The 13,724-nt window shown below is 32.9% G+C and overlaps 1 protein-coding gene across 1 annotated transcript; it reads right to left on the bottom strand.

Moving 5' to 3' along the window:
• Nucleotides 11,415–12,839, bottom strand: LOC18609210 (universal stress protein A-like protein). The gene is made up of 4 exons (XM_007044231.2): nucleotides 12,436–12,839; nucleotides 12,216–12,307; nucleotides 11,833–11,951; nucleotides 11,415–11,719 (listed from the first exon to the last, which is right to left on the bottom strand). Exons 1-4 carry the CDS (start codon nucleotides 12,620–12,622, stop codon nucleotides 11,641–11,643), a joined length of 477 nt encoding a protein of 158 aa, XP_007044293.2. The 5' UTR covers nucleotides 12,623–12,839; the 3' UTR covers nucleotides 11,415–11,640.

Genomic DNA, 13,724 nt, shown 5'->3' with positions numbered 1-13,724 from the left:
ACCACTCTTAGTTGATTGAGAAATCCTTAGTCGACTGAAAGCAGTTTGTTTTCTATGTGACAGCTTAAGGTTTTCTTATAATTCTTTCACACTAATCATCCCTAAATTTCTTCTAATCTCACAGGATTTATCTTCACTCAAAGGTTTGTTAAAAATGTCAGCTAATTGATGTAAAGTATTCACAAATTCTACCTTAATATCATGTTTCACCACATGGTCTCTAATAAAATGGTGTCTAATTTCAATGTGCTTTGTCCTAGAGTGCTGCACAGGATTTTTTGATATATTGATTACACTTGTGTTATCACAGTATATTGGTACATTATGCATAGTTATTCCATAGTCTTTTAATTGTTACTTGATCTAAAGAATTTGTGCACAACAGCTATTTAATGATACATATTCAGCCCCTACTGTAGACAGTGCCATTGAGTTTTGCTTTTTGCTGGACCAAGACACAAGCATCTTTATTAAAAATTGGCATGTTTCACTAGTGCTTTTTCTATTAGTTCTACTGCCAGCAAAGTCAGCATCTGAATATCCAACTAAGTTAAGAGTTGAGTCTCTAGAGTACCATATTCCTAGTTCTTGAGTGTCTATGAGGTATCTAAAAATTCTCTTAATAGTTGTTAGGTGTGATTCTTTAGGCTGTGACTGAAATCTAGCACACAAGCACACATTAAACTAAATATCTGGTCTACTTGCTGTTAAGTAGAGAAGAACCGATCATACCTCTATAGAGCTTTTGATCTACATCCTTACCTTTTTCATCTAAGTCGAGTTTGGTGGATGGACTCATTGGTGTTGAAATTGATTTCAGCTTCAGCATATCAAATTTCTTGAGCATATCATAAGTGTATCTTTCTTGGTTGATGAAGATTCCTTCCTCACTTTGTTTGATTTGAAGACCAAGGAAGTACTTCAACTCTCCCATCATGCTCATTTCAAATTCACCCTGCATTTCCTTAGCAAAGTTCTTGCACAAAGCCTCATTAGTTGCACCAAATACAATATCATCCACATATATTTGCACAACAATTAAATCATTTAGATATCTCTTAATGAACAATGTAATATCAGCTGCCTCTATCATACCCTTTCTCAACTAGAAATTTTGAAAGCCTTTCATACCAAGCTCTAGGAGCTTGTTTCAATCCATACAAGGCTTTATGAAGTTTGAAAACATGATCAGATTTTTCAAAGTCTTCAAAACCAAGTGGCTGTTTTACATATACTTCCTCTTGAATTAATCCATTTAAGAATGCACTTTTGACATTCATTTGAAACAATTTAAAATTCATGAAACATGCAAAAGCTAGCAACAACCTTATAGCTTCAATCCTAGCAACCGGAGCAAAAGTTTCATCATAATCTATTCCTTCTTCTTGGTTATATCCTTTTGCTACCAACCTAGCTTTATTTCTAACTACATTTCCTTGCTCATCTACCTTATTTCTAAACACCCATTTTGTACCAACAATGGGGTGATTTGAAGGTCTAGGTACTAATGACCATATATGACTCCTTGTGAATTGATCAAGTTCTTCTTGCATGGCCATTATCCAACTTTCCTCTTTTCAGCTTCTTCAAAGTTTTTAGGTTCAATTTGAGATATAAAAGCTGAAAACTCACAAGTTTTTCTAGTTTTTTTCCTAGTTTTAACTCCTTGAGAAATCTCACCAATTATTTGGTCTTGTGGGTGATTTCTCAGAAATCTCCAACTTCTTGGTAGATCATCATGCTGATTTTTTGCTCTTTACAGATTTTCTAGAGGTGGAGTTTCATCTTCTGTTCTAGGTGAGCTTTCTTCATTATTTTTGTTGTTTTCTAAGCTCATTTCCTCCATTTGTTTTTCTAGGACTTCTACATCATCATCATCATCATCATCATGAATTTCTTTTCGTAATTCATTTGACGCATCAAAAACTACATGAATTGATTCTTCAACAGTCAAGGTCCTTTTGTTAAAAACTTTATAGGCCTTTGAGTTTAAAGCATATCCTAAAAATATTGTTTCATCACTCTTTGCATCAAACTTCCCTAGGGGCTGTTTTCCATTGTTCAATACAAAGCATTTATAGCCAAAGCTCCTAAGGTGAGAAATATTTGGTTTCCTACCTTTATAAAGTTCATATGGAGTCTTTGAAATCAAGGGTCTTATTGAGATTCTATTAAGAATATAAGCTACTGTATTTACTGTCTCAGCTCAAAGATATTTAGGTAGGTTGTTCTCACATAGCATGGTCCTAGCCATTTCTTTCAAGGTTCAGTTTTTTCTCTTTACAACTCCATTTTGCTGGGGTGTTCTAGGTGTAGAAAAATTGTGATCTAACCCTTTTCATTACAAAACTTTTCAAACTCATCATTTTCAAATTCTCCTCTATGATCACTCCTTATGCTAACTATGGCTAGTCCTTTTTCATTTTCTACTTTCTTATGATGACTTAAGAATGCTAGTAGAGCATCATTCTTATGAGCAATAAAATACACCCTAGTATATCTAGAATAGTTATCAACTATAACAAAGGCATAAGATTTTCCTCCTAAGCTAGTTGTGCTTATTGGACCAAATAGATCAATATGAAGCAATTCAAGAGGTCTAGATGTTGACACAGTTTTCTTGGACTTGAAGGATATCCTAACTTGTTTTCCTAGTTGGCAAGCATCACATATCCTATCATTTTCAAATTTTAACTCAAGCAATCCAGCAACAAGATTCTTTTTAATTAATTTTGACATAGTATGCATGCTCACATGTCCTAATCTCCTATGTCATAGCCAACTATCATTTTCAGCATTTGCAACAAGACATACTTCACTATCTATTTCAAGATCTTCAAGAAAAATTACATACATATTCTTCAATCTATTTCCTATAAATGAGATTTTATTTGTACTCATATCTATCACTTCACACTTAGTTGAATCAAAGCACACTTTAAATTCTTTATCACATAATTGACTAATACTTTGTAAATTATAGTTTAAGCCTTTAACCAGTAACACATGACTAATTTGAGTTTGAGAATTCTTACCAACCATACCTATACCATGAATTCTTCCTTTTGAATCATCTTCAAAGGATACGGTTACTCCTTTTCTCTTATCTAGCTGAGCAAACAACATTTTATGTCCTGTCATGTGCCGTGAACAGCCACAATCCAAGTACCAAGGCTGTTTTTTCTTGAGTTGAGCTTTTGAACATGTCTCCTTTAAGTCCAGCTCAACCTACAAAACCAAATTTCACTTTTTCTTTACAGGTACCCATACTTTGATGGGTCCTTGAGTGTTAGTTGCAACAAAGGATCCCTTAAGAACCTAGATTTTCTTAACTTTCTGCACTGTTCTTTTCTTAAAACACTCATATGATAAATGACCATGTTTACCACAATTATAACATCTAGGTAACGCTTTAGCTGAATTTTTATTGTGGTATACATCTCTTTTTGAGTATTCATTTTTCAAATATTTAAGAGCTGTATTTTCATCAAGAGTTATTTGCAAAGCTTCAGACTTGTTTTTCAGCTCTTGTTTTAAAACCTCAAAGTCTATTTTTGAGTGTTCTAACTCGATTTGTAAAATATTTCTTTGCTCAAAAACAGAAGTAAACTCTTGTTTGATTTGTTTCAAATTATTTTCAAGAAATGCAGCCTTTTTCTTTAATGATTTGCATTTTGAAAAAAGTTTTTCAAATTCATCATAAAGGTACTCATAGTCATCTTGTAAATCATCATAAGAATTAATGCAAGGGGATAAGGGTACCTTTGTTTCATCCTTTTGTGCCATTAAACAAATGTTTGCTTTTTCCTTAGATTTTTCATCATCAGTTTCAGAGCTTGATGTGTCACTTTTCGACCATGTAGCAGCCACCATTGCTTTCTTGGATTTCTTATTTTTCTTTGGGGTTTCATCTTTCAGCAATGGACATTCGGACTTGAAGTGACCAAGTTTCTTGCATTCGTAGCAGATCATCTCCTCCTTTTTGTTGGAGTCATTTTTGTTCCTTATTTTCTATAAAGCATCTTGGTCTTTCCTGAAACCTTTTCTAGTTAGCCTTCGATTTCTTCTGCTCATTAGCTTTCTGAATTTTCTTGCAACTAGAGCTAATTCTTCATCATCATCACAAGAAAGCTCTTCTAGCTCTTCTTCAAGGATACTGGCTTTAAGTACAATGTTCTTTTTCTTTTCCTCTGCTTCCCTTTGGTCTTCTTCTTCTTTTTCCTTAAGCTCCAGCTCATAAGTGAGAAGAGAACCACAAATCTCATCGAGAGTGATGATGTTCAGATCTTTAGCCTCTCTAATGGCAGTCACTTTTGGTTTTCAAGATTTTGGTAGGCATCTAAGTAGTCTCTTAACTAATTCATGTTCAGGGATAGGCTTGCCTAGCTGACTTAATTTATTTGTAATGTTTGTAAATCTATCAAACATGCTGGTGATGTCTTCACCAGGCTCGATTTTGAACATTTCATAACTATGTGTTAAGAGAGCAATTTTGGACTTCTTTACTTGAGAAGTCCCTTCATGGATTATTCTAAGTTTTTTCCACACTTGTTTAGCTGTTGTACAGCTTGAGACTTTGTTAAATTTAGTGGAGGTCAAGGCACAATGTAATGTGTTGATGGCCTTAAAGTTTATTTGAACTTTCTTAGTTTCAATCTCAGTCCATTTAGACCTTGGCTTGGGCATCAAGTCATTTGTCACTACATTGACGGTTGAAGGCATAAAGGGTCCATCAGTTATGACGTCCCACATTTCATAATCTATAGCCCTAATATAAATTGACATTCTAGTGCTCCAATAAAGGTAATTGAGCCATCAAACAGAGGTGGTCTGTTTGTTGATTGTCCCTCAGCAACTATGATTTTTTATTGAGCCATTTGGATCTTTCCAAAGAATGTTAAGCCTTAAAAACAGGGAACTAACTCTGATACTAATTATTGGTCCCGATAATTTGTGCTAGAGGGGGGGTGAATAGCACAATTTAGCTCTTGAAAAGATTGAAAACTAATTTCTAGAACTTAAGAAAACAAAAACAGAGTATAAAATGCACAGCAATTTAGAGTGGTTCGGTCCAAGACCTACATCCACTACTTTGATTATCCAACCAAGGATTTTCCCACAAATCCATTATGGACTTGTGAAATTCACAAGCTTTCACCAAGCTTTACAATGGCTTTTACCAGGCTCAGCCAAAAACCTTTTACACTAGTTTTTCACGGCTCAATTAAAACCCAATGTGGTTTTCCAAGGCTCAACCACAACCTTTAACAATCAAGTTATCCCAAGCTTGAACAACCCCTTAGAGTAACTCCCTCACTCTAAGAATTCAAGATAAGCAATAAAGAAGTACCTATGATCACTTACTTGATCTAGATGGTACAAGATGAAGTGTTGAGCTCTATTACAAAGATTGACGTTTAAGTGCAGAAAGGTGCAGTGAAACTTTTCTGGTTTTTTATACTTTCTATAGCTCAAATCTCATTCAAGGCTTCAAAAAATGTGTTTCTCATTGTATGAAGACCCTTTTATACTTGGAGATGTAACTTTGATGACAGTTTGACAATTTATGGTCGTTGGAAACAGTTAAGGATGAGTTCTAGCCGTTAATCTGTCTTGTAGTGCTCTGGTTCAAATTGCAGACAAAGAGCTCTTAGTCGATTGACTTGGTTGACTAAGTTGGTTTTGTTTCTGGTTTACAGATTCTAGCAGAGAGCACTTAGTTGATTGACTTGGTTGACTAAATTGGTTCTATTTCTCAAACTCTTCAGCCCACCATTTCTCCAATTTGAAATTTGGTCAACCAATGTTCTTCCTTGTTTCACCAATAAGCTTCCTCCTTGTTATTTAGTTACATCTTGTTGATTTTGTCCCTTTTTTTCTTTCAAAAATACTCTTTGAAGAGTCAATAAATTAATTTTATATATTAATTTCTTGCACACTCAAGTACAGGTATTAGACACAAATAAATGGGAATGTTTTACTATCATCAAAAACTAATGGAGCCAACATACACAACATCATGGCATTTATTATGTTTTCTTAGTCATCTCATACAATGTATGGAATCAACATCATATATGAAGTCTCATGACATTAATCATGCTTATTCAGTCATCTTATATAGTATATGGAATTTACATCTTATAGATAACATCGTATCTTAGATGGAAAACATCATACAATCCATCATACATCACATGTATCAACATATCAAGCATGTTCATCATAGCATTCATACATTAACATAAATGATATCTTGTACCCACACTAGCCCAAATGCGAAAGTAATTAAGTGGACTTCAAACATAAAGGTACTTGTCCCCCATTGTTGAAAATTACTACATAATAGAATATATACATATAATAGATTTGAAAGCCGTTTCCAAAACATTTTTTGTCACCCTCAAACTCATTTCATTTACTAAGCATTTATAGAAAAACATACTCATCATTAATCATCAAATCATGCCTCACCTTTACATATTAAAATAGCTTGAAAGTGGTGTATCCACTCACTTAATCAAAGACTCAATTGAAACTCCTATTCAGTGAAATCCATGGAGTTTTCGAGCGCTCCTAGCATAGAATAATCATCACAATCAGTTCCTAGAATAATAATCTAGAAATATTAGTTCTAGCTATTTTCAAAATTTATTTGCTTTTGACTACAGCTATTTCTCTAACTAAAGCCATTCTAGAAACCCATAAATCCTCAACTGTTACCTTAGATGAGCTTAGATGATAAGTAAAATCTCAAAACGTTTAAGCTTTAATCTTCAAAAAAAATTTTAGGCACAAAAATAACATTTTCAAAGTTAAAAAAAAGAGCTTTATGGATTTGACAGCTTAAAAATGAATCATTTTTCATCAAAGTTATAGAACTAAGCTTTAAACTATTAAAAGTGATGATTTAATGTAAAAATGAGTTGAGAAGGTTTTGAAAGGAGCTTACTTAGCAAAAATGTAGTTGAAGGTTGCCAATTCTCCAAAAATGGGCCACATTTATAATTTTAGATGCAAAAATACTTTTTTACCTCATTTATTAATTTTTTTTGTAAACAACATCATCTCTCGATTGATCGTAGACATCTATCAATAGATGAGCACCAGAACCATTTTAAAAAGCTCTCGAGTTACTATCTGTTGATAGATGTCGCGCATCTATTGATAGATAGACACATATATCGATAGATGGTGGACATCTATTGATACATATTTATCAAAATCATTTATAGGTTTAAACGAAGACCATCTATTGATAGATGAGGAACATTTATCGATAGATAGACTTCAATAAGCAAAAGTAGACTTAAAAACTTGTCCATTTGGACTCATTTCAGTATGAAACTTTGTAAACCATCTTTGGATACTAAAACATAAATTTTTCCAAGCTTAAAAACCAAATTTGAACATTCAAAACATGAATCATGCATGCTCACCTAAGGTTTTTTTTAATCTAACCTCTAATTTAGGGTGTGATTTCACAATGAGTCAATGATCAATAGAGGATTCATCACTTTAAATGAAATCCCATTGTACCTTGATAAGTAATAACTCACGGAATAGGCCTAGGCAACTCAAGATGTTGCAAAATAGTTTGTTAGTCTCAAAATGAGTTCAATTACTAGGATCAAGAACTAAAATGGAAAAGACAAAATTAGATTAGATATTGCACAATGCTCTAAGTCTTGTCAAGATATTACATGATGAAGGGATATTAATGACATTGCAAGAATGTGCATTGAAAGCTTGAGTCAAACCACGATAACTCTTTTTAACTTTTGGATAGTCATAATGCTGAGTTAGATGTCAATTTGGACTTATAAATATGATTTAATAAATTGAGAATTGATGATGAATGCTAAGTAGTTTGATTCATCCAGTCCTAGTTTGGCTTAGATTGTTGTTAATATTATTGCCAACATGTTAAAACCTAATGGGTCACACATATTTAAGAATGTCATTTGAAAAGTAAAAATGGGTTAATTAATTTAGACTTAATTAAAAGAAGTTATGAACTTCAAGAACTTAATTGAAAAGTTTAATTAGTCTTAATGCAATTATGCAATTAAGAATAAAGGTTATGCATAATCCTATAAGGTTTAGGATTAATTAATGACCTATAAATTCAAGTCTTATTATGCACTTTGAATGGCACATCCAACACTATTGACCTACTAAAAATCATCCACAAAATCCTAATACCCTTGTGAGGGAAAATTGGAAGAAGGTCTTATCCTTAAGAATCATCCTAGCTATCCACATAACCTTGTGAGCCACCAATCATCAATCTCAACCAATAGAGGTATTTTTTTACTTCTTTCCCTGATTGTGACTTATGTATTATTGTCCACTAATTGAGGTTTAAACATTAATGGTTGTTTGAAACCTTGTGGATCAATTAAGAAGAGGAAACCATGCATATTGCAATTTTCTTAGAGACTCGGTGCTCTTGCTGTCAATTAGCGTACCTTGGTGTTATTGGTTGTGTTCTGGTTTCATTTGGTCAAAAGAAAGTATTGATTGCCTTAACCTTAGCTAGCACTAGGCTTTCCAAGCATAAGCAACCCCATTCTCCATTAGAGTTATTCATAATTGTCATTTGTGTGGATCACCATTAGAGGTTAAAGACTTAGACAACTTGTGGTTTGCTACAACCTAGCTTATATATTATAAGTATCTCTGTACATAAGGATTTAAGGAATAGAGAGTGCCTTTTATAACCAAAAGATGCTTAAATACATTAAGTATCTCCATACAACAAATCTGATTGTCTTACAAGGCATACTAACACTATCACTCAGAAGAACATGCTAGCCTTTAGACATGACATTTATCTTTATCAGGGAATGTCTTTTAAATCTTAAGAGGAAAAAGAGAAAATGAGAAGTTGTCCTTGTGCATTAGTAATAGAAGTCTCATATATGTCATACTATGTACTAGGCGGGGTATTTGTTATGTAGTTGGTGTTGTAAGTAGATACCAATCTAATCCAAGTTCCAAACATTCGACAACAACGAAATACATACTAAAATATCTAAATTGAACTAAGCAGTATTTTTTTTTGAAAGGTATAATAGTGTTCATTAATCAAAAGGAACAAAGAAGAACAAGTTAATATATTCATGCTCATAATAGTCAAAGCTTGCAACAAAGCAAAAAAAAAAAAATCTATAGGAAAGAAAAAACTATAGATATGGATTAGTGTTTATTGGAGAATATTTAGTTGTAATAGGTTATATAAATTCAGACTATCATCAGATGTGGACGTCAGAAATCAACATTTGCATTTTTTTTCACTTTGGATAAGGAAGCAATAAGTTGGAGAAGTTGCAAGCAAGATATTACTTGGGTTCCGCGACTGAAACAAAGTATGTCACTACAAGTGAAAGTGTAAAGGAAGCTACATGGATTCGATAATATGTATGGGAGTGTGGAGTTGCTCCCTTAATAAATTCTTGTATTACTTGTTATTGCGATAATAATGGGGTTGTGATATATGTTGTGGAGTAAAGAGCTCATCAAAGAACAAAGCACATAAAGCATAAATTCCACTTCATTTGTAATATTTACATAGAGGGGATGTCACAATAGTAAAGATTACTTTAGCCAAAAATGTGATAAATCCATTGACTATATCTTTGTTTCAAAAGATGCATGTTTGAGAAGCACATAGAATCAATGGATGTGAAATATGTGTATGATTGGTTTTAAATGCAAGTGAGAGATTGCTAGAAATATACTTTTAAAAACTATTCATTTTATTTATTTATTAGATAAATAGATTGCTACACTAATTATTGTTTCACATATATTTTATCTAATGGGTGTTTTAATCACTTGTGACATATATGATACGATCCTATGTTATTTTGTGACATTGTAGGGAAAACTATACTAATTGTTAATGAACTATTAAGCAAGGAGTTATGTCTCTTCAGTTCCATGTTTATCAAAATTATTGTAAGCTATAAATGTGATAAAGTGTTTAAAACCTACACTTATTATACCTCTATCAAAGGATAAAATGTTTTAATTCCACTAGTTGGGTAGTGACATTAAAGCAAAGAAGTGGTGCATGAGATATATACATTAAACAGGATATCTATATTACAATTTATTATAATTTATTTAATGTCCCTAAACTTGAGAGATCAATATAATTTATTTAGTTTCTATGTAACTTTGATGTTGCCAATGGGTGATGCTAAATTTAAAGGCTATACCCTAATACATTGAATTATGTACATGCTAAATAAATTATATTAGATACTCATTAAAGAATTCACCATTCTCTATTGAAAAAGATATTTAGGGAATTTTCATAAGAATGTTGGATTAAAGAAATCTGACCGATGTGTTTTCCAAAATTATTTTAGAATTATATTATATATATCAATATAATATATAAATATTTTGAAAGAAAAATATTTTTCCAAAGTCAAACAAGAATAAAAATAAGGAATTGATATTACATGGCTTGGATGTGATAGTGAAAATTATTTGTCCATAAAACACATGAGGAATATGGCTTGTTGAAAGGACTAATTAGAAAACAGTACACTGAAAGTGATCTCATTGATAATTCTTTTCTCTGTAGAGGTCAATTCCAATGTTTTGATGAACATTATTACAATTAGTGGGTAAATAAAGTTCTTCATTAATTTAAAAAACTAAAATAATGAAATTAGATTATAAGAAATTTTAAATAAAATATTAATCTTGAGATGACATGGATTTGAACCCACAGTTGTAGAGAGAGATCATGAAGCATCTAAGGCATATTTTTCTTTTCGATTTCCTATATGTCCTGGTAGAATATGGGATCATGTCAAGTTAATCCAAAGTCATTAGTGTATCCTCATAGGCATTATCTAATGCCTAGTTAAAGTTGAGTTGGAATCTAACTCCTAAAAAGATTTGTTTATGTTCTACACAAATAGACAAGGATTGCTACTTAGTTGACCATCATAATTATTTAGCAATAAGTTCTAAAACCTTAAAATAAGAAGAAGCGTCAATCCCTTTAACAACAAGACACTTGAATTGCTTATAAATTACTTATATCTTTAATTTGTAATTATCTTGCAGTAAATCCTTAGTTTTTCTCCTAAAAATATGCTATTGATTAAAATTTCTATCTTGTAAAGGATAATACTACAGTATCTGATATTAATCTCAATTAATGCTCTGCCTTTGGCCATTTCAAAACTAGAAAACGCTTCTCAACATTTTGTTCACAAATATTACATTTCCCTTTAACACATGGACATACTTATTTTTGTCACATATTAATAGAGGAGCTGTTCGCAAAAGAATCCTCACACTCTTCTCCAAAGTACAGATGGAAGCAAGCAATATTTGTTGTCCTGTTTTTGGATGAAAAGCATCAAAACAAAAGGTATACCACTATCTTGAGCCAACAGAAAAGGAGATTCAATGCCAAATTAACAAATTGCATTCTGTTTGCCAGAAACTCATTTTTAGTTCACTTGGATATATTCCATATATTTACAACCTTAAAACCTCAACCATATCGAACAACATAAAGGAACTCAAACTTTTTCACCTATGAAATACTAAGATGGTAATGGATTATAGTAACAAACTTCACAGAATTAGAACAGCACAGCTAATCCTTCAAGCTGGTTTCCTCACCACAAGAACAGGGCACTTGGCATTGTGAACACAGTGATTACTGACACTTCCCAAAAAAGCCCTGTTCCAACAAAATTTTTGGACAAGTATTCCAAGACATTCCCGCATCAGTCTGCAACCCTTTATATAATAAGAAAGCATGTTAAATCAATATTTTTAACACTGCGGACTAACCTCTGTAGAGCTCCTCGACCATGGCTTCCCAATATAAGCAACTGAATCTTGAGCTTTTCCACTGCCTCACATATTTTGTCTTTAGGATCTCCGATTTCTGTCATAGTCTCCCCATCAACCTGTAGCAGGACCAAACAAAAACTTCACCCTTTGTGACATGAAGGAGATTTATACGAGCCAACTGTGAAAGGGTTGAATTGACACGTTTATGAATGCTAAAGGATAAGATATTAAGATCGTTTCAGCAACTTTGGTCAACGACCCTTTTAATTTATGATATCAGTTGAATTTGCTTTGAGCTATTTTAAGGAATATCATCTTAACCTTTAAATTAGAAATGAATTATAAAGAGAAAAAGCATTCAGATGCCAAATGAATTATACCCCATGCGTGGCGCAGATGTCCTTAGCTTTCTCCAGCAAAGCTAAAGTGAGCTTCTTTTGATTTTTTTGCACGGTGGTTATCAAATCCAGAGCTGTGACTCATCACAGATTAGTTTTGTGATCTAAGATAGATAAAATTGCAACAGAAATTTTGATTCTGAATAGAACGTAGCAACAAAGAGAGAGAACCAAAAAGAAAAAGGAAAGAAGAAAAACATACGCGCAGCACCGTAGGTGGAAGCAGAAAGGTAAGCAAAATTAGGGAGAGGCTGTGCGGTAAAGATGAAGACCTGAGAAGCAGAGAGAGTGTCTCCAAGGTTTTCAAGAGCCCATTGAAGAGCATGGTGGCTGCACTCGCTCTCGTCTATTGCCACCATCACTTTCTTCTTCATCTTGTTTTCTTCCATTTTCAATTGATTTTGTTATTTTGATTCAAGCTACAGTACCCACTCAGATCCCTACAATTTTTTTCGGTTGTGGCTTTCCTGAGTTTCTGCCGTGGCGGTGTTTTCTTCGTTTTATATTTATCTCTAGAAGTAGATGGTGGTTAGCCCAGTCCTCTCTTCTTTTTAATGTTGGGAAGATGGATTGTAATCAAGTGATGCAAGGAGCAGGGTGGTGCATTAGCATGGAACCATGAGATGAAGAGGAAGGTTGAAGTCTGTTTATTTAAAAGGAAATCTTTTGTTTTAAGAAAGTTTGCCATAGTATGTGACATAGGCTAAAGCTACCATACGCTAAGCTACTAGTTTAGCTCTGCAGGTCCAATCTGACTAAGGTTTGGTGGAGACATGAATTTAGATTTGGATTCAACTTAAATTCATTTTTTTAATATTTTAATAATAAACAATGTAACAGAAATAAAGAGACTAGATTGAGTGAATGATGTGTACATCAAATACATATATTTAATGAGAGATTAAATATTTAATTAGTCTAAATTAGACTAGATTAAAGATAAGATTTATGTGTTTTTTTAGTTATTTATTAGTTTAATTTAATTTACGTTTAAATATTTATTTTAAGTTAATAATATTAGTTTTATATTATTTATATTTATTTTTATATTTTTGTAGGAGTAGGATCAAAAATAATTTCAATGGGTGAAGAAAGGTGCATAATGGACTGGTGCTCTGTTTGCATATATTTTGGTTTTCCAAGCATATCTCCCACTACAAAAGTTTAAATGACATGATTTTGGACCATTAGAAAGTTAAGAGGAAGGGCTACAATTTTGATGTTTATCAATTTACCCAGTTTTGATCGGAAGGTGGTCGAAATCTTTGTCAAAGTGAAAGTGCTACACCAAAAGAATAGAATTGAGATAGAACTTTTGAGAGCTACGACTCTAGGAAATGCGAGCTGCAGCGCTCACCGTATTTTCCAAAAATAACAAAGCTTATCTGTCACGACCCAGAACCTCCCTCGGGCCCATGACAACCGTCGCGACGTCTCGATTAACACTTATTATTCGAAATGCCAATCGGAACCTCGCAAGGCTAACGAATC

Source organism: Theobroma cacao, chromosome 2 (genome assembly GCF_000208745.1).
Source record: "Theobroma cacao cultivar B97-61/B2 chromosome 2, Criollo_cocoa_genome_V2, whole genome shotgun sequence".
Taxonomy (NCBI): Eukaryota; Viridiplantae; Streptophyta; class Magnoliopsida; order Malvales; family Malvaceae; genus Theobroma; species Theobroma cacao.
Note: the sequence above shows the minus strand (reverse complement) of the source record. Positions and strands in the feature narration are given on the sequence as shown.